Here is a 24,429-nt window from a genome sequence, read left to right as displayed (position 1 = left end):
TGTAAGTCACTCGGTATTTATTGGTATCAATCTATTTTCCCAGAGAGCAAACATACAGTCTGAGATCTCCCATTTTAATAAATCCTCTGCTTCTGTTTTCACATCCTGAATTTCTATGACCTCTAATCAAGGTTCAGTACCATAACACTGTGGTTAAAATGTTTCCCTGAGATCATGAAGGCTGTGCCTTTAGCCACAGAACATCCTGGCTTACCAAAATTCAGGAGAAAACAAGAAATTGGAAGTCTTTTGGTGGTCGAAGAGGCAGGCAACTTAGGTTGTATTCCTGAGGAAAAGGTGGAGAGTCGATCAATCCACTAATTAATATTTCCTTGGCCGTGAACTATATCTGTTCAATATCTCTAAACATTCTAGAAGGTAATTCATTTTATTGCCTAGAAAGACACTTTATCACAGTGCTGTGTGCAGAGCATCTTGCCTTTTGCTAACTTCCAGAGCCATCGTGATGCCTCAGTTTCCAATAAAATGCAGAATAAGCAAGGTATGCGCAGCCTCTCCCTTGGGGCATGTGGGAAACAGAAATCTAGACATGGATGCTGAGAAAAAAGTGGTTATCACATTAAGTGCTTAGGCCTGTACTGTTTTTCAGAATGGTTTGAAATCAAAACAGGTCATGATCTTCCACAAGTAGGAATGGGAGAGAGACTTACTGCATTATCAACTCATGCTGCAGCCAAATCAATACACCAAAGCATAAGGCAAATGGACTTCAGTCCATATCATCCAGTCTTGTTGCCCTGAGACTCCACTCTGAAGGGGATGGGGCTCCCAGGAGCCCCTCCTGAGCTGCAAGAAGTCACATTCTGGGAAGGAGCCAGCTCCCAGGATCCCCGGGATGCATTGTTATCGTTCCTCCACCCACCCATCCCGCTGAAATGGCACAATGGAAGGACTGTGTTCTCTACTGAGGACTTCCCTTTTTAAAAATAAACAAGCAAGAGTTTCCCTATTCTGACCCATATTCAACAGTGGAAGAAGGCAGCCAGTCCTGGGGTGGGGAGACTGGGAAAGGAAGCCCGGTGTCAGGCAAACACACTCAGGGATGATGTGCAGGAGAGCATGCAGCTCTCTGAAGATGGCAGAGTGAAAGGAAAGCTGAGCATCGGTGGCCTGTGGCATTCCCAGAGAAACCATTCCATTGACACACAATTGACTTCCTTAGGTTTTCTTGAGGTAGTTTTGACAGGCTTTCCCCATATCTTTCAGGAAGTTAGGAACACCACTCTGCAAAGCAAAGGAGAACTGTCACTTCTGTGTCCTCATGAACATTACTCTTGATTCCTTGGGATAGGACAAAGGTAAGCAAAATGGTTTTTGTGATACCCATGATATCCAGGCCCCTGTCCAATTTCTACAGAAATGGCCACAGACAATGTCAAAAGGTCGAAGGCACAGGTGAGACTAGATAGCAGTGGATGCTGCTGTATATCTTGCTTAGTAAAAACCAAAGATGCTTCTGAGACACTATTTTTTTAAAAGAAAAAAACACAGGAAATGGGATTGGGTTGGGTTGTGGGATTCTAACCCAGGAATCAGAGAAAGGACTCCTTTTACACAATTAGGACACAGTGAGGATGTGGAGCAAAGGATAGACTGTTATTCCTTAGTGCTGAGCACTGTGCAAGGCTTTCCCCAGACACCGCATTATTTACCACTACTCTACAGGGTCAGTAATACTCATTAGAGAAGGGAAGAAATCAACAGCTTCCCTAAAATATACAGACAGAAGCAGGGCCAGGATTCAAAGTCATATGTATTTGACTCCAAACCTGTGTGCTCTGCAATCTCCCAGGGAATGTGCCGAGACCTCCCACCAGTATACGGGACTCCTACAAAGCACTGAATGGTTCTCATAGAGCCATTCAGAGCCATAGAGAGGTTCTTTGGCAGGACAGTCTCTAACGATCAGGCCACCACTGTGGTTCTCTCTCCTTACAGAGAAACAACAGTGACAAAACTGGAGGCTTCAGGCTTGGACATGTCTGGTGGTCTCTCGAGCCAGGCTGGCCTGTCCTACTCTATAAGCAGACCCAGGGCTCAAAGGCACCATTTTTCCTACAAGGATCAGGCTATTGTCTGGAGGATCCAGAGACTGATCCTATCAGGGTCTCACTACCAAGCAGTGCCTAACATTCCAGCTAAGGATTCTTCTTTTGTCCCAGCCCCCACATCCTGGGTGTTGGCAACTTCAGTCCTAACTGTAGTCACTCAACCAAGCTGCTTCATAAAAGAGCCTCATTAGGCCTGAGACATGGCATCTCCTCAGCCTGACAGCCCTGTGGGCTAAGTCAACATTTGTCAAACACACTCCTCCCATCTGCCTCCTGGGATCTCACCTTGGCGACCCAGTTAATGAGCCAGGACGGAATTTGGCCACCCGGGTTATCGAAGTAATACATGAAAACTAGAGGGGAAAGAAAGGACAATTCAAGAGAAGGAAAAATGTTAGAAAGACACTACAAACTCTGCAAACGTCCTCGCCTCCTTCTTTCTTCAGGTCCAGAAAGCAAGAAGGGAGGAAATACAGGATTCCGGAGTACTTCCACCCTCTGCCTTGCCTCCCAGAATATATATATATGAACACTTATGAAAACATAGTCACAGGCATATTTTGCTGCTACTAACTAAATGCCTGGCAAGTGTTAGATACTTGGATATAGTCTCTCACTTAATTATTTTCATTAATTATCTTAACAGTCCAAAGGATTTGGTAAAATTAAACCCCCACTTATAAATGAAAACATGGAGACTCAGAGCAGTTAGGTGGCATGTCCAAGGTGACAGATATGAAAAGCATCAGAATTATGGTTCAGATTTTGCCTCACATGCAAGTCAAGGCCACACTGATTCCAGTACAGCAAGTGGCTGTGTGCCACCACTCTGGCCACAGCTTTTCTCTGTGCGGGCTGGAACTCAAGGCAGGCAGGAGCTTCATCCTCAGAGTCAGTCCTGCCAGCCCTCTTGCCCACCCCTATGCCCAAGGCCCTATGTATGTATCTCAGGTACTAGCCTGTACTACAATTCTAAACCTTCTGGTTTGATTTCCTCTGGACAATGCAAGAGCCAAGAATGGGTTGAGTCAAATTTCAATACCCATCATGCATTCAAGTAAGGTTTGGGGGGTTAACTGAGTCTCTCCTCAGGTTTTGCTCTCTTGTTTGTTTTATACCCATGCCCATTATCTGACCTCAGGTAATAAGCATCATGTATTTTACAAGCCACACAATCAGCATGGCCTTCACAGAGTGGCCCTGCCCAGTATGCCATCATGGACCCTGTCTTTACCTTTGCTCCCCTTCTTGCCATCACTCTCGATTGCCAGGCTCTGCTTGTACTGATTCACCCGGATCACACCAGACCTCTCAGCAATCTGAGGCACAGAGGTGCTCTGAGCCAGGATCACGTGGATCTTCCTCCCGTCCAAGTCCAGGTCTCGTCGCTGCCGGATGTAGATGTACTATACGGCCAGTCAAGGGATGATATCAATGCCAGCATTTCAGATGGGTGGAATGAAATCCCGCAAGACAGAAGGAATTCTATTCCTCCCCCTGGCATTTGCCCCCTTATACTGTTCCTTCACTTCCCTGTCCTGTCTCCCTGGGTGCATACCAAGATTGTGCCTGATACTACTTGACATTCTCATTTGACAGCACGCATTACCTACTTATGAATGATTCCTTGACGTTTTCAATTATACAAAGAAAGGACTCTTCCCTTCTCTGAGAAGGCACTATGAGATAGAGGATGGATCGCTCATCAGCGGTGTGATTCTGCATTAGTTACTCAAACTTTCTGAAGCTAGGTTTCCCTCTGTAGGAAAAGGGAATCACGTTGCCCAGCAGGCAGGTTTGCTCAGAGCACTGGAGAGAGACTGGGGCAGAGTAAGTACTCCATAAACACTGGGGTCATTCCACTCTGTCCTGTCCTCCCCCAAAGCACTAGTTAGTGACGCCTATGCACGTAGGATCTTCAAGCAATGTTACTTATACCTAGTGGTCAGAGGAAGAGTAATGAATACCTGAATATTTAGTACCCGGATGTCCTCACTCTGGGTTAACACTAGTTAACCACCAAGAATAACAAAGCCATTTCATCTCTGTAAACACTCACAGAACACTCACTATGTCTAAGGTACTATTCTAGGGAAGATAATGTAATCCTAATAAACAGTGAAAGTTACCAATTTTTAAGCCCTTCCCATGAGCCTTACATATAGCATCACTTTTGATCCTGAAAAGGTCCCTGTGAGTTTGGTGTCATTATCCCCAGCCTACAGATGACAATTTTGAGACTCAGAAGTAAAGGAACTTGCCAAAGATCCCATAGCTCAACTGGAACCTGACTGCAAACCCAGATCTGCCTCCAAAACCTAATTAGACTTTCATAGCTGCTCAGGCATCAACAGAATTTTAGGTTTCACACTGAAGTAATTCAAAGCCTAAACAAACAAAAAAATCTCCAAGTATAAGGTAATATACTCAATGTAACAGCAACAACCATAGCCCCATGCCACCTCAGAGTTTCTGCAGCACCCACAAGGGTCCCAGACATCATTCAGGCAGGATGGGCTATTGTCCCCATGCTCTATGGACCGACAAGTAAAGTTCTTAAATGTTTTGGTGGAGAAATGATGTTGCTTTGGCTCTGGCTTTCCTCCCCCAAGCCTTTTACTTTTTCCTCACAGCAGAAATTGTCCCACTGTCTCCTAAAACTTGCTCATCTCATGTGATAGATATCACCTGACATTCCATTGAGGAAAAATCAACCTGATACGTTGATTAAAACTTGGCAGAGGTCTTCAAAGGGTTGGAAGGTCCAGTGTGCCATAGAGCCTATGATCAGAGAACCACTAGTTCACTGAGGCCCAGAGAAGTGAAGGGACTTTTCCAAAGACACACAATAAATGAGAGTATGAGCTCACATTCAATCTGGGATCTCTGGCTCCAAATGAATGGTCTTTTCCACTACACTATTCTCTGTTCTCTAAAATTTAACCCCTAGTATAGAGACATACATATAGAATCAATCATTATGTGCTTGCGTGGTATTGGAAAACCAATTAAATAGAACTTCAAGTACCTCAAGTGTCTACTCCTAGGACCTACCCCACAGTGTCACCATGAGGTCAGAGAGATGGGATCATGCCCTGGTCTAGGTCAACTTCTCTGGAATAGAAGGATCTGGGTCCTGAACCTGCCCCTATCAGCCACTCTTGTGTGAACCAGAACAAAGTTCTGGACTCCTCTTTGCCTCAGTTTCCTTGACTGTGAAATAAGGATGATGGTACTTACGTTGCACAGCTGCTGGAAGGATCAGGAAAAACCATATAAAATCTAAGCGATTATGTAATCCACAATATGTTGAAGCACATACCGTATGTGTACAAACTACCTAGCAGTATGTGAGGAAGAAATAAACCCTTATGGAATTTATAATCTATTTCAGGCCATAGAAAGCACATAGACTTAGATACAAAAACACACACAAACAACATACATAAAACTCAGTGACATGTCCTTCTCTTTCTTGAAAATAATTATTTAGGAACATATAGATTTATATAATATTAAAGACAGAAAGACCCTGGTGAACATTCAATTCAGTGGGTTCCAAATAGCTTTTTTTTTTTTTTTTTACATTGACAAGATCATTTTTTGACAGGATCTTCTATGGAAATTTAGTACATAACACACTCAGGTGCTGTGATTGAAGAGGAGAGTGAAGGAGTGGAAGTCTCACCTGTCAGTCATCCTGCCCCCACCCTGCCCGTCCTTCAAATTTCTAACCCCTTCCTAGGAAAGCAAAGTAGAAAGGATACGTCTCGGTTGGACATGGGAAAAGGGTACTTCACTTGCCAGTAGACCACGGTTTCTCCATTGCATTCCTTTTCATAGAGTTCTACGGAGAACAAAAGAAGTTAATGTATCTGGAAGCTTCCTGGCCACCAACTGACAAGAAGTCTCAGTCTGATGACCTCTAAGGACATGATAGACCACTAGCTCATAAGGCACAGTCCAAAAACAAACAAACAAAAAAAATCAGACAGATTTATTAACGTTGAAAGCTTGTTCCCCAGGACACACTCTGGTAGACATAAAAACATGGTGAAATATAAACTAACTCAACAAAACATGTGGATTGTGTAGCACAAACAAGATTCTCAAGTAGAACACAATGAAACAAAATCAGGTTCCAAAAATAAATGTTCAGGTTTTTAAATCAGGGCAACCACCAGATGTCACTAGAGTATCAAATGTTTTGAGACCTCTCTGGATTTCTTGACTTATTACAGCTTGCCTGGGACTCAATCACCCAGTCTAGTGTGTTCATCTGGGAAATGAATGTTCCAGTGAGGACAGTGTCCTGCCTAAACAGCTAGGAAGTGGCATAACTGCGTCTAGCCTTAACAGTCTTGGTATCCTCTTGTTTCCCTACATCCTACCACAGCTACAATGACCAGAATTCCTTAATATTCCATCATTTTATTGTGTGCAAAGAGCAACCGACTCTGGCTGGATAAAGCAAAGGAATTCAATGACATGCACACCCTCCTGAGCTGTGCAGTACCCTCCGTACTAACCATTTAGAGAAGGAGCCATGCCAAGGCTGCTGATGTAACCACGAGAGCCCCTTGAGGAGATGCTTAATGTATTATTTAATGTATGTAATGTAAGGGAAAATGTATTATTTAATTCAGCTTTGGAAACAAAATCTATTAAAAGCAGACTATGGATTAAAGAGCTTGCCAACACACATGGTGCCATGAGAGGCTAAAGATAGCCCTTGAGAGTAAGGGAAGAAGTGGACATGTTACCTTTTCATGTCCAACATCACCTCCCCCTTCCTGGACCAACAATCTCAATTCTCCTTCAGGGTATCATCCTTCCCCTGCTCCTTGACTATGTGGTTTAAGCACGACTGACTCAGCATTGATTTCAGAGCTGGCAAAAATGAGCAAGACATGGCCTCAGTAATTTGTTCAGGGATGGTGCATCTGGACAAGGTCTCTAACACATTCAGGCCAAAAATGGTGGAGTAAAGACTGTCAGGTATATCAGATACATCACAGAATATCTAGAAGGACCAGGGCACCTGTGTAGCTCATTTGGGCGTCTGACTCTTGATTTCATCTTGATCTTGGAGTCGGGGACCAAGCCCCATGTTAGGATCCACACTCAGTGCAGAACCTGCTTGAGATTCTCTCCCCTTCCTTTTCCCTCCCTCCCTAATCATCTCCCAATCGTGCACTCACTCTCGCTCTCTCCCTAAAATTAGATTAAAATCCTAAAAAAAAAAGAGTATCTAGAAGCACCAGAGTTAGACTTAGAACCTCAGAATTGTTCCAGAGAAGCCAAACTACTGGAAGCTGCTACAGAGAAGCTGCTACTGGACTAGACACTATAGTGTAAATGGCTGATGCCACATACCAAACATCAGAGGTTCTGCAACTGTCTCTCCCATAGTCAGATACCTTAGCCCTATCATCACCAGAAAACCTATTGTGCATGCTGCCTGCTTGCTCATGGTGTTCTCTCTCAAAGTGAAGCTGTACGTTGTCTTACTGGCAATGTCTATATTGCATCACTGAACTATGGCTGCTAAAGAGACTGAGGCAGAGAACCTTCTCCCTTGCATGGGTAAGCATCACAATTCACCCTAGATAGGAAGGGCATTTAAAAACACTGAGAGGGATCCCTGGGTGGCGCAGCGGTTTAGCGCCTGCCTTTGGCCCAGGGCGCGATCCTGGAGACCCGGGATCGAGTCCCACGTCGGGCTCCCGGTGCACGGAGCCTGCTTCTCCCTCTGGCTGTGTCTCTGCCTCTCTCTCTCTGTGTGTGTGTGTGACTAGCATACATAAAAAAAAAGAAAAGAAAGAAAAACACTGAGAGACCAAACCATGACAAACATCCATAGGGTGCCATGACAGCAAACCGTGGGACTCCTGCTGCCATGACGAGGAAAGTAGAATGCTCATTCCTGTTCCTGTGGGGTTATTTACATGGCTAGACTAGAAGCCTGGATCTTCTCATGGCCATCCCCCCCATGACATAAGATTCTGCCTCAGAATTAGGTCAACTAGAAGAAGAAGACTGAGTCAGGATGGAGAAAATAAGCATTAGATGCAGCTGTCCTGGAAGTCAGAAACCCCTGGACTTTTCAATGCCATGAACCAATGAACTCTTTTTCCTTTACTTCACACTGGCATTTGTTAACTTCTTACTGTATGCGGCCAAGAGTCCTGACTCTAGCTAAAGTCTTTCAGAGTTTATATGTGCCTTGGCTAGCTCTGCAGTTCTAGTGCACTGTGACTGAGTGGCAGAGGCCACTCCCAGTTCTAAGTGACAGGAGGATCACCTATTTCATGCCTTTCATAGCTGTCCACTGTTTTTAGGGTAAAATCTAAGCACTGTAGCCTGGTGCTAGGCTGGATGTAGGGATCTGGACATACCCCCATCCCTAGCTCTAGATTCTGCTACACCGACAAGCCAATAAAACGAAATCGCTCAGTTTTTTTAACATGCCATGCTATTTCATGCCTTCCTTGCTCTACTCATGCTGTTTTCTGGGCCTCAGGTGGCCTCAAACAACTCACCCCCTCACCCTCCCACCTTCTCACCCATATGCATTCTTATGTTTTTTTGTGTTTTCCATCCTTAATGTTTGTAAAACTTGATTCAACTTCCAAAACGTAACTTGGACACTGCGTGCTCCAGGAAACCCTCTGTGATAGATATATGGGATAATGACAAACTTACCTTGAGAACAAAGTGGCCCCTGGAGCAAATTGGAGAGTGGAATCTAAAAGCATGCAGAGAACCACAAGGGCATGTTTCAGCCCAGCACTTATGACCTCCATACAAAATTAAAAATAAAACATAATATAGTAGAGATTAAACCTGATGCTTTCTATTGGCTAGAATGACCATAGATTCTACTTTCCTCATGATTTTTAAAAAATAATAATTGTCACTCACCTTTAACATATTGGTCCCACTGTTTTCTGTAGTCTAAGTCCATATAGACATCCGCAAGTACATCCGGCAGACAATTGTCCAGAACACCAAAGACCTTATACTCATAAAGTCCAGTTTGCTATAAAAACAGAACAGGCAGAAACAATGTATTGATTGTCAAATTGAGGGACAGCTGGATCACACAGCATATGAAAAACAGCTATTCATGCAAAACCATTATAGACTACCTCCTCTGTGGTTTCGGTAATACAATGATAAAAAAGCAGATGAGGCCCCTGCGCTCATGGGTCTTATATTCACTTACAGTCATTGGTGGTAGTGGCTATAAATGCTTCCTATGTAATCTGAATTAGCTATATAAATTAAATTTTGTAATTAGTGATGCTTGGTTTGAAGGGGAAAGCTTCCTATATAATCAAGGTGGTCAGGAAGGCCTGTATGAGGGATAACCTTTATCATAACATCTTATTCTTAATATTAGAAGGAGCCAGCCATGGAAATTAAGGAAAACTCATTCCTGGTAGGAGTAAGGTCCTCAGATTGATGAACTTGCATGCTTGAAGAACAGAAAGTCATGGGGTCCAGAGTATTGTTCATGGGGGGGGGGGGTAATAGTTGCTGAGGTCCGAGAAGTAGTGGGAGCTAGACTCGAAAGGGCTTTGTAACCCAGGGTAAAGGATAAGGATTTTGTTATAACTACTAAGGAAACCCAATGCGTGACTTTAAACGAGAGAATAATACATAAAAAGATGATTCTTGCTCCTTTTAGAAAACAGATAATAAAGGAACAAGGAGATGGACCTGAAGACCAATGCAGTGGTCAAACTAAGAGATGATGAGGATTTGAACAAGGAAGTGACAGTAGTGATGGAGAGAAGTTCAGTGATTTAGGGATATATTTAGCAGTAATGTCAGCAGGAAATGCTGACAGATTGCCTATGGGTAAAGAGAAAGCAAAGAATTACATCTTAGAACCTCTGCTTGAAGAACTAGGTAATTGGGAGCTCCATGCTCTAAGAGAGTGAAACATTGGAAGAGGTGATGTGTGTGCTGTGGGGATATCAAGAGTTCTACTTTTGATTTGAGATGCTTATTAAACATCTCAGTGGTAGTGTCATATAGGCAGCTAGAATTTGGGGGACAGGTTACCATTTTAAATATCCATGGGGCATAAGGAAACCCAACAGATTGTTTGTATCAATTCCAAGACAGAATTTTACAGCAACTTCTTTTTTAAGGACTTTGTGGATAAAGGAAGAAACTGCAGCTTCAAATCACATTAGTCCCCTTTACTCAGAAAAAAAGACCATTTCTAGATTCAAAAGTATAAGAGAGTTCCAATTTTTTCATGTGAGGCCATATCCTCCTCTGTGAGGGTTCTGGGCTGGAGTTGGCCATGCTACACATTTCACTTTCTGTATAATGGTAACTAGCAATTCCTGATTTTCTCCTTGCATAAACTCTCTCTTATTAAGATTTTTTAATTTTTTTCTCTCTTATTAAGATTAAACCAAAGGCTGTTAACTTAATTTCCATGCGAAAGCAAAACAAAAATGATGCTTTTAGAATGACACATTCATCATGTGCTAAACCAATGTTACTGGCTAATCGAACATGAACAAAGTTATCCTTTTAAACCCCATGCCAAGGACTTATGTGAAGTTAAGAAGTAAACATGGTGATACTTTCTAGAGACCTTGAGGCTGCAAGGGATTCCTTGCTCACAGAGCATAACCCAGAGGAAAACGCATCTTAGTTTAAGAATCTCATATGTATATTAAAGCACCTGGTAAGAAATGGAAGATGAAACTGAAACTGAATTCATAAAAGTTCTTCCAGGGCTAAAAAGTATGTGACTTTATACCAAGGGTTTCCAACTAGCAAATGACAAACTAGTAGATCTGAACCCGTCTCGAGCTGTGCCGTGGATACCCCAAAGGAAGGGCAGACTGTCAGGAGAAACATCTACCTTGTATTCCCTCCCCTCACGCATATGGGAAGATAGTGAGGGTTTATACATACCCATGTATTTACTAATCAACTGTGGAAGAGAGACTGTTAGTTCCTAGTTCAAACATATTGGGGCCCCATTTTCTGTAAACACTGACTGAGCAAGAGGGATAATTATGCACTGAGATAATGATTCAGCTTACATGATGTAACTTTGGTTATCTGGATAAATTAAGACAAACTGTTTCCTTAAACTGGTTCCCTTTCCCTTCTGAATTTAGTTACTGCCCTTAGTGACCTCAGGCCTATACATATCACAAAAAAGAAAAACAGAAAACCCCCTTAGGAAGAGAAAAATAGAATGATGTGATTTACGTGAATACAGAAGAATGAACTATTGTTACAACTTCCTTCAAACACTCTCTTCATGGCAGAACTGAAAAATGCCAACACTCCAGAGGAACAAAATGCTTGGTAACACATCCCTCTTCTATCAATAAAATGTTCAAGTAATCAACAGCCTGCCCAAATTCTGGGATCAAGGCACTTTTATACCCATTAGTTTTTACTAAAAAGGATCTCCACAAACATACATTTTTGTCTTTTAAAAAAAATAAAGTGAATTTTTATAATTGTAGAAATAATATTCATAATAGAAGAATTGGAACGTGCCAAAGAGAGAATAAGGAAAGTAAAAATGGCACATTAATTCCATAATCCACAAGAACTTATTTTAATATTTGACATATTTAAATGCATAAATACTTCTACATGTGACAAAATAGGAATAATATGGTTTAAACAACTTGTATTCTTATTTTTAACAAGCTATATGGAGATCACACCTAATTTAATTCTCCTCATAAGTCACACATTTCCAATATTTTTAAAATATAAATATTGCTGGAAAAATCCATTATTTCAAATGGACCAAGTTCTATAATTCTCAATTTTCATTAGGAAAGCTTCCTTAGGGCCAGCCCCAGTGGCGCAGCAGTTTGGTGCCGCCTGCAGCCCGGGGTGTGATCCTGGAGACGTGGGATCGAGTCGCACGTCAGGCTTCTGCATGGAGCCTGCTTCTCCCTCTGCCTGTGTCTCTGCCTCTCTCTCTCTCTCTCTCTGAATAAAAAAATAAATAAATCTTTATTAAAAAAAAAAAAAAGGAAAGCTTCCTTAAAAGAGATAAATTTTAGGGTAGAGGGTATTACCATCTTAAGATTCTATATGCTTCTTTATATGAGCCTTTAAGAAGTTGGTACCAATTTATACACTTGCCAGTAGCACAGGAGCATCAATCACATCAAGATTGGGTACCATGTTTCTACAAACTATTTGATAGGAAAAAAAATGAAATTTAGCTTCATTTGGGAGAAGTTTTTATTACTGATGTATAAGATCACCTTAAAATCAGAAATATAAACTCTCTGTATATATGTTTCTAAAATTACTAGTACTTCAATAGATGATTCTAAATAGGTGGTGACTGGCTCAAGAGGGGATTGGCTCCCTAAAGCTCCTCCAGAAAACTATTTCTAACAATGTCTCCATTTCTTTATATGCTGTAAAACATGGTGTGTACTTTTCTAAAGCTCCACTTATAAATAAAATAAAAAATTATTAATAGAGAATGATTAAATATCCTGCAAGGAATACAATGACCAGGGGAAACAAAAGATTTGGTATAGCATACAGTACCTTCTTTCTTGCTAAGAGAACCTCTGTAGCAATGTACACAGCGAACTTTGCTGGTCTCCTAGGCAGTTTGAATAGGGATGTTTGGAGCTGCAGCAGCTATTTTGCAACAAACATGAGGAGAAAGAGTAAAAGGACTCAAGCCTTTTAAGGCATCATTCATTATCTGCTATACCTCTGCCAGCAACTACTGACCTCTGCCCTACTTGTTAAGTGAGAAAAATAAACTTGTCTTTGAGTCACTGTTAGTACAGTTTCCTATTACTTGCCCCTAAAAGCAATCTTAATTGATACTTAATCATTCCCAACAGTGATTTTACTTGAGTCCTATGATCTGGAAAAACAGTGGAAGTTCAGAAACTCCCTTCTAACTTTATGCTCCAGAAAAGAGCTACTTGCAAAGAACCACACCATTCCCCACAGGACTTAAAGACTCACAAATGCTGCCCTTGTTTACCTGCGACAAAGACACAGACCCTCCGAATTTCCCTTTCAGTGCCTCATAAATGATCAGCTGAACGACTTGTCCCACAGATCAATTGGAACAAAATGCTTGTAAACCAAACTGGTTAAGATTCTCTCCTACTTCCAGGCCCCTAAAAGTTGGCCCACCGTTGGCCTGAGCCACCATCCAGCCCCTCCTGAAAACAGACTGGCCTCAGGGTAAAATATTCTCTGACCTACTATCCAGACATGCCACCTTTCATCTCAATTGCCCATACTGTCTCTCGCCTTGTTTACTTGTCTCTAAAAAAGAAAAACTCTTTTTTGCCTAATTCCTGAGACACTCACAGATCTTATGGTCCAAGTGTTCTCCTTATCACAATAATCTCCCCCCTCACTCTGCAATATTCCTTTTGAATAAAAGTCTCTCCTTACTAAGTCCAGACTTGTTTTTATTTGGCAATCTTACTCAAAAGTAGAATAGCAGACTGCCAGAAGAGTGCTGGTAAGACTTAGGAGCAAGTAAATGCATTAAACCAGTAGAGAAGTACAGAAGCATTGCTAAAATGCACTGTCCGGGAAGAGAGGTAAGAGATAATAGCCACATTAAATAGAAGTATATTTAATTTTGCAATACAACTCCATGTATTCTGTTACAGAAAGTGCTACCTCCTTCCCCAAGTCAGAAAAATTATAATTACCAAAAATCATCATAAATTGTATTACAAAAACTTATAAACTTGCTAGGACCCACTGTATCCTTGGCCTTCAGAAGAAATCAGATGTAGACCTATTCTTGACTTCTGAGCTTAAAACAGGCTTCCCTTGGTGATCTGGTGGTGGTGACTGCAACAGATGTATATTCGGTACTTGAAATTTTCCAATCACTTTGACCTGCTATAAATTACTTTACTAATACTAGTAATTGTTCAGCTTCCAGTTTTATGTTCATTATCTCATGTAATCTTGTTAACATAGCCCTGTGATAGAGATGGGGATGTTAGTGTTACCTCCATCTTTATGGGAAGAAATGATGCTCACACACGCTAAATTACTTGCCTGAGTCCCATAGGCAATGAATCGGATGTGTCTACTCCTACAAATGCGGAGTGTGTGCTGAATTTTCGTAGCCTCTCACAGAAGAGCTCATTCCTATTTCTCAGGGGGGAGAGGAAGCCTCCTGAATCTATGACTAGAGAATCTGACCAACTCCAGCAACTCTGTGGCAAGTGACAAACTCCAATGGTATGAAGTGTAAGCATCTTTCACCCAAGAGCATCAATTGTAATGACAGGCATCAAAGCTACAGCTGCCACTGGGAAGGGTGGTACCAAGATGGTATGAGAAAAGGCAGTTCAAAATCTAATCTAATATTTAGATCACTCACAGAAAACCTGGCAGGTTTAATGCCTAATGATTACAGATAGCTAGATAAAATAATGATGATAGTTAATACTTGCTAAGTGCTTACTGAATACCAGACACTGGGGTGATACTGGCTTACTCCTACACATAATCCACACAATGGTAATATGATGTATAGAGCATTGGTGAACCCATCTTTCAGACAAGGTAACAGCCTTAAAGTAGTTCTGAGGAATCTCTGGAAAAGGCAAGTCTACAAAGACAGGAAGCAGATTTGTGGATGTCAGGACTGGGAATGTGAACAGGGGATGTCTCTAAATGGCCAAGAAGTTTCTTTTGGGTGTATCACCGATGTTTCAAAACTAGACTGCATGAAGTTGCACAGCTCCATAAATTTACTAAAATTCATTTAACAGTACACCTATCATGAGCAAATTTTATGCTATGCGAATGCTACCTCAATAAAGCAGTTAAAATAGAACAAATAGGCTGTGAAATTCACCTAAAGTCACCCAGCTCATAATCACAGAACCTGGCCTTGAAGCCAGTAATCTGTGGCCTGCCTCCAAAATGTCGCTGACCTCTCCAAACATATAATTGGATAAATAATAACCTGTTGAAGTGCATATAGTTATGGTGGGGTAAGCATATAATTTATCATTCCAGCCAGAATACTTTTGAGAGTGAAAGGGATGTGATAAGAATTTTCACCAGGACAACAGGTACAAACCAGGCCCCTCGTGAGTATACTGGATGGGATATATATACTCAACTATGGCTCACAACAAAAACCATTTTCTTTACTGAGTGCTTCAAAATGTATCCTCTCATTGGATCCTCATGCAAATTTGTCAGGACAGGAATTATCTCCAATTTGTAGATGAGGAAATAGAAAACCCAGCTAGGGTCTCAGGCTCAAAAGTCCTAAAATCACAGAGCAGCTAGGCATCAAAAAGACACTTTAGACTGGGAGTTGCCAAATTTGTCAAGCTGGTTATCTTTGAACAGTCCATAGTCTAAGGATTTTTTTTACTTTTCTAAGTGGTTCTATAAGCACCACACCACATAGTATCTTCCATTTTGAAACTTGGCCCACAAAGAATCAAATATTTACTAGTTGGCCCTTTAGAGAAACAGTCTGGTGATTCCTGCTTGAGACCACTGCCACCACCATTTCCAAAAATACCACTTAGGGCAATTCTGAATTGCTATAGAGACTTACTGCAATGACACATAAGAGAGGAAGCTTTGTGTGATGAGATTCATATTTATATCCCTTCTTCAGTCACGTGGTGTTTACCATATAGGCTCAGACCACCCTTCATTTTTTTTTTAAAGATTTTATTTATTTATTTATGAGAGACACAGAGAGGGAGAAGCAGAAACATAGGCAGAGGGAGAAGCAGGTTCCCTGCAGGGAGCCTGATGCGGACTTGATCCCAAAGCCCTGGGATCATGACCTGAGCCAAAGGGAGACACTCAATCACTAAGCCATCCAGGTGCCCTTCAGACCACCCTTCAAAGTAAATCTGCCAATCTGAAGCACACCATACCAGATAAATACCAAAAGCCTTAAATATATCCTATTCAAACTCAGAAAAGAAAAAGAGAAAATCGACCTCTAGAGTAACATAAATGTGGATTACACCAGGCATCTCATTAGAAACAATTCATATGAAGAGAGAGTGGAGTAAAATATATAATATGTTGAAAGAAAAAAGCCACCAACCAGGAATTCCATATCCAGTGAAACTGTCCTTCAAAAGGGAAGGAGAAATAATAGTTTTTCGGACAAATAAAAACTGAAGAAATTCATCAGCAGAGGCCTAAGCTCTGGAAGAAATGTTAAAAGATTTTCAAACAGAGAAAAAAATGATATAGGTCAGGAAGATCTACATAACATAAAAATGGCTGTTTTATTGTCTTAAAGCTTCTCAAAGGTATGAACTCTGTCTTATTCATTAGGTATCACCAGGGCTTATGTAGTGACAGGCACACAATAAGTCCTACAGACTGCTTGAATGAGTACATGAACAAATATTTTGAAGTTTTCTTTCCATTAACCCAAAGGTAGCTATAGAAAGGTGTCTTTCCGGGGATCCCTGGGTGGCACAGTGGTTTGGTGCCTGCCTTTGGCCCAGGGTGCGATCCTGGAGACCCGGGATTGAATCCCACATCGGGCTCCCGGTGCATGGAGCCTGCTTCTCCCTCTGCCTGTGTCTCTGCCTCTCTCTTTCTCTCTCTGTGACTATCATAAATAAATAAAAATTAGCCCAGCCTGACTAAAAAGAATTTTCCTAAGAATGCCAGGCCTTTTATAGTTCAGTAGGTGCACAGCACTGAAAAGAACAGTCCCTGGAAAAGAACTGTCTGCTCCTCACCAAACTCTTTGATTGGAAGACCCTATTAAAGGTCAAAAGGCACTAAACAGGCAGTTCGTTCACCCTGTGCCGGACATTCAGATTTAAATATGTTAAGAAGTCTATCCATTAACCAGATCATCTGAGACTACTATTTACTTGGTCTAAATTGAGGATGGGAAGCTCTGCAGGCTGGTTTCATAATGTCTATTGGCATGCCACAGGGTCTATTGGCATAGTAACACAGCCCAGAGCTCCAACAAGACCTGACCGTAGATCACCGGAAATGCTTTTGTAAGGGACCCGTGGCCCTTCTCTACCAGGGGCGTTTTAGTGCAGAAGTTAACACTCACTCCCAAGTGGCCACTAAGTTAAAAGTCCGTAGGAGTCTTCAAATGGTCATTTCTTTTGTCTTACAATATTCTTTTTTTCTCACTCTTACCTTCAGTTTCTACTGCTTCTCTAGGGTACTCCTCTCCTCTCAACGTCAAAACCCCTGCCCTTCCTTCATCCCCTAGCACCATGCTGGATGCTCCCCAAACATTGGTGATATTCACAGTCCCTGGACTGGTAACCTCAGTATCACATGGTAACCGGTTAGAAATAAAATGCAAACTAAAGAAGAAAAAAAAGACATATAAGGCAAACTTTCTTGCCCCACACCAATCCACTGAATCAGAAACTGAAAGTGGGGTCTTGATTCTGAATTTTAATAGGCCCTGTGGGTGACTCTGATGCATGCTTAAGTTTGAGTACCACACTGCCATATATCATTTCATTTGATGATTGTTGAGAGTCAATATCATCCTGAAAGGTAATTATCGTCCTTCGAAAAAATGAGTGGGAAATATCAGAAAGGGAGACAGACCATGAAAGACTCCTAACTCTGGGAAACGAACTAGGGGTGGTGGAAGGGGAAGTGGGCGGGGGGTAGAGGTGACTGGGTGACCAGCACTGAGGTGGGCACTCGACGGGATGAGCACGGGGTGTTATTCTATATGTTGGCAAATTGAACACCAATAAAAAATAAATTTATAAAAAAAAATTATTGTCCTTCAAAAGAAGCTGAGATTTCATTAAAAAAAAAAAAAGTAACTGTACCACCCTGCTAATGAGTGGGGCCTGGCCCCTGGCTACTCTCCAACCCTACCTTTACCCCAATCCTGTATGCTGGCTCTTCCTGGAAATAAGGCAAGCTCAGCCTGGCTCAGGGACTTAGCACTCAGTCTTCTGTCTACTGCCATGATTTAAAACCCAGCATGTCCTTTTGAATCTCATGGGAAGCTTTACCATTAAAAACAAAAAGGCCAACAACAAATCATTTTATTATGAAGCATTTCAAACACACACAAAAGTAGAGAAAACAGATCAACCCCTAAATGAAGGAGGGTTTTTCAAAAGGACTACCCAAACACATCTCCAGATTGATTAAAATTGGGATTCCGGGTGGGGCCTGGTCATATCTTGTCCTGTCTTGATAGCTCCCCAGGTGATTCTAACGTGCATGAGCTTTGAAAATCCTCTCTGGTACATTCCTCCTCCAGAAACTTGCACAATGCCACCTCGCACTTCATTTCTATCTCTGCTCAAATGTTACCTCTGCAGAGGGGCTCTTCAGCTTCCCTTATCTAAAACATACCACATCACCCCTGGCCACCACTGCCATACCCTTTCTCTATCCCTTCATCCCACTTTACTTTCTTCAGAGCATTTTTCACCCAACATCTCATTCTATACTATGGATTTATTCTCATCAGGGAATGTCATTCATTCTTCAAGAACTCATTCACTTTTGAAACAGTGGGTGCATCTTCCCGTTCACGGCTTATCCCGAGTGCCTGTGAGGGCGACAGCACATGGGAGGCATTTGATGAATATTCCCTGGATAAAAAAATGAATGACAATGGACAGAATGGAGATTTTAACCCAGGACTATGTGCCTCCAAAACCCAAGTTCTTGCCATAATACCAGTGGCAGCTCTGGGCTAGTTTTCCTTACTCTCCAGAAAGAGAAAGTAGTTCTTGCCTTGAAGCAAGCTGTATATTTGGTGCTGAGCTTATCAAAGCTGGTTCATGTCTAGTTACTAGTTATGAGGTTTTGTGTGGCTCACTGCACAAGTCTGGGTCATATTTGCATCTGAAAAATAGGAAAATAATCTTGTCCCTACCCATCTTCCAGAATGGTTTACAGGCATAAAAGAAACTGATATTGGACAGCATTTTGTAAGTTAAATCACCATGTAAAGGTAAGTTATTAACATTACTACCTTCAGAGGAAAAAGAGAGAATGGAAACAGAGCAGGCAAAGGGAATAGAAAGAAGAAGTGAACAGAAAAGATGATGGTATTGGCCAGGATGGCTTCAGAAAAACTTTCAAAGGCCAAAAATTCTGTGATTTAATAGGAAAAAGGAAATGAAAAAGTATCAAAATACTGTGGCAATCTGTCCAAGAACATAATTCAGGATTATTTGTCTACTAAAAAAAAAGTTGAAAGTATTTTTCAAATTTTAAAATATAATTTGTTACAGTAGAGAACTCAAATGCCTCTATACTTACTTCAACCTATTCAAAACATGTAATAATAGATCATCATCAGAGCTCGTAAATGACTGTATACAATCCAGATGTTGGACTGGCTTTATCATAATAGGGATATTCACCTCGAAAATATGCTCCCAAGTCATGGTAAAGACTCTGATAAAGGATCCCTTTCTGGATGCCTGGGTGGCTCAGTGGCTGAGCATCTGCCTTTGGCTCAGGTCACGATCTCAGGGTCCTGGGATTGAGTTCTGCATTGGGCTCCCCGCAGGGAGCCTCCTTCTCCTTCTACCTATGTCTCTGCCTCTCTGTGTCTGTCATGAATAAATAAATAAAATCTTTACCAAAAAAAAAAAAAAAAAGAGGGTCCCTTTCACAGGGGCACCACATGTAAACTTACTGCTGCAAAGTTCAAGCAATCCAAGAAGACTTACCAAATAACCTGTCTCAGTTTCCCTTGTGGGTCTTACAGATGCCAAGAAAAATCAGACAGAGGTGGGGACTCATCTCAATAGAGAGGAAATCTTTACATGGTATTAAGAAATAGGATGAATGAAGCAGATGTTGATAGGCTTAAGGCAAAAGCCTTAATGCAGCACCTTTGAAAGTTACGTGGATCAATGGGACCTCCCAGTGGCCCTTCAACAGGAAAGGGTCCACTCTGATTACACCAGTTGTTGGAGTTTCAAAAGCCAGAAAGCAAAGACTGCAAAAAGACACCTCACCTACACTCACCTGCAGCAATGGTCAGGTGGATTATCAAGATGAACATTTTCAGAGGGGCCATTGTCTTCTGGTCTGACCCTCAGTTGGGGACCTGGGGACCCAAGGCCATATGCACTCATGGGTAAAGGGTTTGGGTGGGTGGAAGAAAAGATACATAACGGTCACATGCAGGGTGAATTGAACACCACTGGCCCACAAAACAGATCAAGGGCTTTGGGGCAGATAGGTGCAGGTCTACACAGAGAGTGGGACAAGATGAGTTCACTTTTGACAAGGTGTGGTATTCAGATGAAAAGATTTACTAACTAGAAATTCGAGGGACTTCCCTTCCAGGAGGAAGGTAAAACATGGGAGTCAACCTGGAAAGAAAATGAGGCTTCAACAAATAATACTGGAAAAAGCTAAAACCCAGTAAGAGTTCCTAGGAAAGGGCTCAGACCCTGACCCAATAGGGCCTCTTGACATTTTAATACAGATGAACATCAAAGGGGCTTGGATGGTCCTGCATCCTAGCTGCTGAGGCTCAAGCGTACACCTACTGGAATCCCATGGCCCTTTAAACTTAGAGAGGTTATCTGGGAGCACCTGTAATTTACATCAGTGTACCATGACTGCCTTCCTCCCTACGACAGGTTGAGATAAGACAATAGTGTGGTTAGTACGGGTGGAAACTATTCTGAAGACCACTCATGTCCTCCCCAGCAGAGGGAAATGGGCCTGCTACATAACACTACACGATGGAAACCATACTCAGTACAAAGCCAGTCACTGTCTCAGCTCACAGGCACAGAGCACAAAAGCACAGGCCCACTGGAGAGGTACAGGGTAGAGTGGTCCGGCTTGGCTAGAGGACAGGACAGGGGGTATGCAGAGGAGTCGTGGGAGATAAAGCTAGAATTGGAAGTTGGGACCAAACCAGTTCAGCACACAGGATAAACAACTTATGACAATACAACTTATAATTTTTCAACTTTACAAAGGCACAAAATCAACAGGCATTCAGTAGAAACTGTACTTTGAATTTTGATCTTTCCCTGGGCTAGTGATACGTGGTACAGTACATTCCCCTGATGCTGGGCAGGGCAGGGAGCCACAGGGCAAATAACTGATACACTTATTACTATTCTGCACCCAAATGATCATTCTCTTTTTCATTTTTAGTAAACCACCCAATAAATTACATGATGTTCAACACGTTAGTATTAAATGCGCTTAGTGTTAGATGATTTTGCCCAACTGTCGGCTGATGAAACCATTCTGAGCGCAGTGAAGATCAGGGAGGCTAAGCTATGACGTTCAGTAGGTGAGGTGTATTAAAGGCATTTGTGATTTATGATATTTTTGACTTATGATGGGGTTATCAGGATATAAACCCACTATAAGTTGGGAAACCATCTGTAGCCTGCCCAGCAGCATCTGCCTTCCTTCAGAGAGGGAATGCAGGAGCCTATTGTTGACACAGGTCTGGAAGTGCACAGGGGAGCTCTGATCCCAATTCAAACCTTCAGCAATCAACTTAACCTTTCCCCATACTCACTTTCATATAGGTAAAAAGGTGATAATTACAGTATCTTACATTAAGACTGACATGAGACTACTAGATATTTATCCAAAGGATAAAAAAGTGCTGACTGGAAGGGGCACATGCAGCCCCATATTCCTAGCAGCATTATCCACAAGAGCCAAAATATGGAAAGAGTCCAAATGTCCATCGACTGATGAATGGACAAAAAAAAGACACAACGGACTATTACTCAAGCATCAAAAAGAATGAAATCTTGCCATTTGCAATAATGTGGATGGAACTAGAGGGTATTATGCTAAGCAAAATAAGTCAGAGAAAGACCTATATCATGATTTCACTCATGTAGAATTTAAGACACAAGACAGATGAACAAAGGGGAAGGATGGAAAAATAAGATAAAAACAGAGGGAGGCAAACCATAAGAGATTCTATAATTGAGAGAACAAACTGAGGTGTGCTAAAGGGGAAGTGGGTGGGGAGATGGGCTTAATGACTGACTGGTATTAAGGAGGGCACTTGGGAAGAGCACTGGGTGCTGTATGAGTGATGAAGCACTACTCCTGAAACCAATACTACACTATGTGTTACCAACTTGAATTAATTAATCAATTTATTTATTTATTTATTTATTTATTTATTTATTTATTTATTTATTTATTTATTTTTGAATTTAAATAAAATAAAAATATAAAAAACAAGACTGGCACGAGGGTTGAGTAAATCAGCGCCTGTGAAGCACTTGAACAGTGCCTGGCATATAAGGCATGCAGTGTGTGTGCCCTGACACTAGTTATTCTTAGCATTAATCTGCAACCGACAGTGCCACTGAAAGGAGAGGGATAAGACCAGAGCCTCCCGTTCAGGTGTTTGATCAGACTGTAACATGTAGTAAGGAAGGGCTCAGAGAGGTGGAAGGCCAGGAGGCCAGTTAAAGAGGTCACTGCAATTCTAGGTGAGAGGTGCCACCCAAAGTAACAACCAACTGACGAAACTTGGCAAACGCCTGGATGTGGCTGGTAAGGAAAAATGGAGCGGTCAGAGAGAAGATTAAAGGATTTTGTCTGAAATAATGTCCATTCTTGCACAGAGACAACATGTGAAACCTCACTCAGAAATTATTTCTGCCTCTTCTGGGCTGTGAGCTTCCTGTTCATCTTGTCACACCCAGGGGCCCTGCCACACACAGGTTGTGAGTGCCTCACTACTCTACAGTATAATACTCAGGTCCTCTGCCAGGAAACCCTGATTTCACTTACTGTGACCTTTTAACCTGTGTGTCATGCAGCTGCTATCACACAGTGTAGATGACGACAGACCTCAGGGGCAACGCAATCCGTCCACTTGGGTAGCTACCTGGTTCCAGAAGCACCTGGAGACTTGCTAATAACTTAGAAAGGGGGAGGAGGAATGGAGTTGGTTAACTTTCTGCCTAAAGCTTTGGACTAAATTAGTAAGTGCACCTTACAAAGGGGGCAGCCTGGAAAAGAAGCCATGAGACTGAGATGATAGTAGCTCCCTTCTCGGGCACAGCACTCCGCACTCGCGCTATCATCCTGCACCCCCAGTCTCTGAAAAGTCCAGTCTCCTGTCCACCTGTATGCAAACCCTGAGGTCCTCCCCACGCCGCCAACACACACACATACAAGTGGCACCCACCGGGAGGGGGATGCACGTCCCTTGCAGGCAAGTGCATAGGGCCAAGTTTTAACCCTATCCCTAACTGCCAACAAACCACTGCCACCGGGGGCTCAGAGCTGAAGCTCCCAACCGCAGGGGGGCAAGTCGGTAGGAGGCTCTGCCCCGCGCTCGCTCCTCCCAGCTCCGCGTGACCCGCTCGGGGCCCGACTTCCGCGGTCGCAGCCCCGCACCTCCCGGGGCCCGGTCCTTCGGGGCAGCCGCTACCTGGTCCAGCAGCCCGTAGATGCTGATGCCCAGGGTCTCCAGCAGCAGCTCCCAGCTGGCCCCGGGCAGCGCCGGCCGCCGGAGCTCCGCGCAGGCCTCCCGGAACTGGTCCTCGGAGAAGCCGCCGCCCGCAGGCTCCATCCTCGCACAGCCCCGCCGCGCCGGCCCCGCGGGCGCTGGGGGCGGGCCTAGAGGCTGCCCGGCGTGATTGGCAGGGAACCAGGGCGGCGGGGAACTGAGCTAACTGCTGCGGCCCTGGAGGGCGGGAGGGAGGCGTGGCCTCTGGGGGGCGGGGCTCGGGGGCGGGGCTCGGGGGCGGGGCGGGCTCAGAGACGTGGGCGGGGCGGAGCCGGGGCAGGCCGGGATGGAGAAAAGTAAAATCAGAAAAAAATTGGACTTGATCTGGGGGAAGATGGAGGGACTGGGAAAGTGAGGAGGCTTCTATACACAGAAGGAAAATGGAATAAACCAATGTCATCTCAGAAACCTCTCTGTAGCCCATCTCATACTCCTCCCCACCCCCATATCCTCCAAACCTGCTTGGGTGCCCCTCCTTTACCATCTCTACAGAATGCTGGAGAAAACTGAGGCCAGGGGTCCTCTGGGGAGGAGAGATGGACAGCACAGGTATGCTTGATAATCTCAGGGCTCAGATGCTAGAACTTAAAACCATTCCAGTGTCATTTCTATTCCTTCTCTTATGCGTTTAAAAACATTATCCTGGGGAACCCCAGGTGGCTCAGTGGTTTAGCGCCGCCTTCAGCCCAGGGCGTGATGCTGGAGACGCAGGATCGAGTCCCACGTCGGGCTCCCTGCGTGGAGCCTGCTGCTCCCTCTGCCTGTGTCTCTGCCTCTCTGTCTCTCTCTCATGAATAAATAAGTAAAATATATATTTAAAAATTATCCAAGAAGGGGTCCGTGGCACAAACA

General features: G+C 43.0%; 1 protein-coding gene across 1 annotated transcript; it reads right to left on the bottom strand.

Moving 5' to 3' along the window:
* PCTP (phosphatidylcholine transfer protein) lies at window positions 1-23,737 on the bottom strand. The gene is made up of 6 exons (XM_055334196.1): window positions 23,500-23,737; window positions 8,997-9,114; window positions 5,840-5,919; window positions 3,307-3,478; window positions 2,358-2,425; window positions 1-1,245 (listed from the first exon to the last, which is right to left on the bottom strand). Exons 1-6 carry the CDS (start codon window positions 23,638-23,640, stop codon window positions 1,180-1,182), a joined length of 645 nt encoding a protein of 214 aa, XP_055190171.1. The 5' UTR covers window positions 23,641-23,737; the 3' UTR covers window positions 1-1,179.
* Between the last annotated feature and the right edge of the window lie 692 nt (window positions 23,738-24,429).

The sequence above is a fragment of the Nyctereutes procyonoides genome, unplaced genomic scaffold (genome assembly GCF_905146905.1).
Source record: "Nyctereutes procyonoides isolate TBG_1078 unplaced genomic scaffold, NYPRO_anot_genome, whole genome shotgun sequence".
In the NCBI taxonomy this organism is placed as follows: Eukaryota; Metazoa; Chordata; class Mammalia; order Carnivora; family Canidae; genus Nyctereutes; species Nyctereutes procyonoides.
Note: the sequence above shows the minus strand (reverse complement) of the source record. Positions and strands in the feature narration are given on the sequence as shown.

What these genes read in the sequence shown, in the direction of transcription:
- PCTP (XM_055334196.1), bottom strand. Translation starts at nt 23,640, where the DNA reads ATGGAGCCTGCGGGCGGCGGCTTCTCCGAGGACCAGTTCCGGGAGGCC. An exon ending in GTGGGACCAATATGTTAAAG is followed by an intron (nt 5,920 to 8,996) that starts GTGAGTGACAAT and finishes TGTTCTCCGTAG; the next exon opens with AACTCTATGAAAAGGAATGC. An exon ending in TTCCCATGTCCAACCGAGAC is followed by an intron (nt 3,479 to 5,839) that starts GTATCCTTTCTA and finishes CTGGCCGTATAG; the next exon opens with TACATCTACATCCGGCAGCG.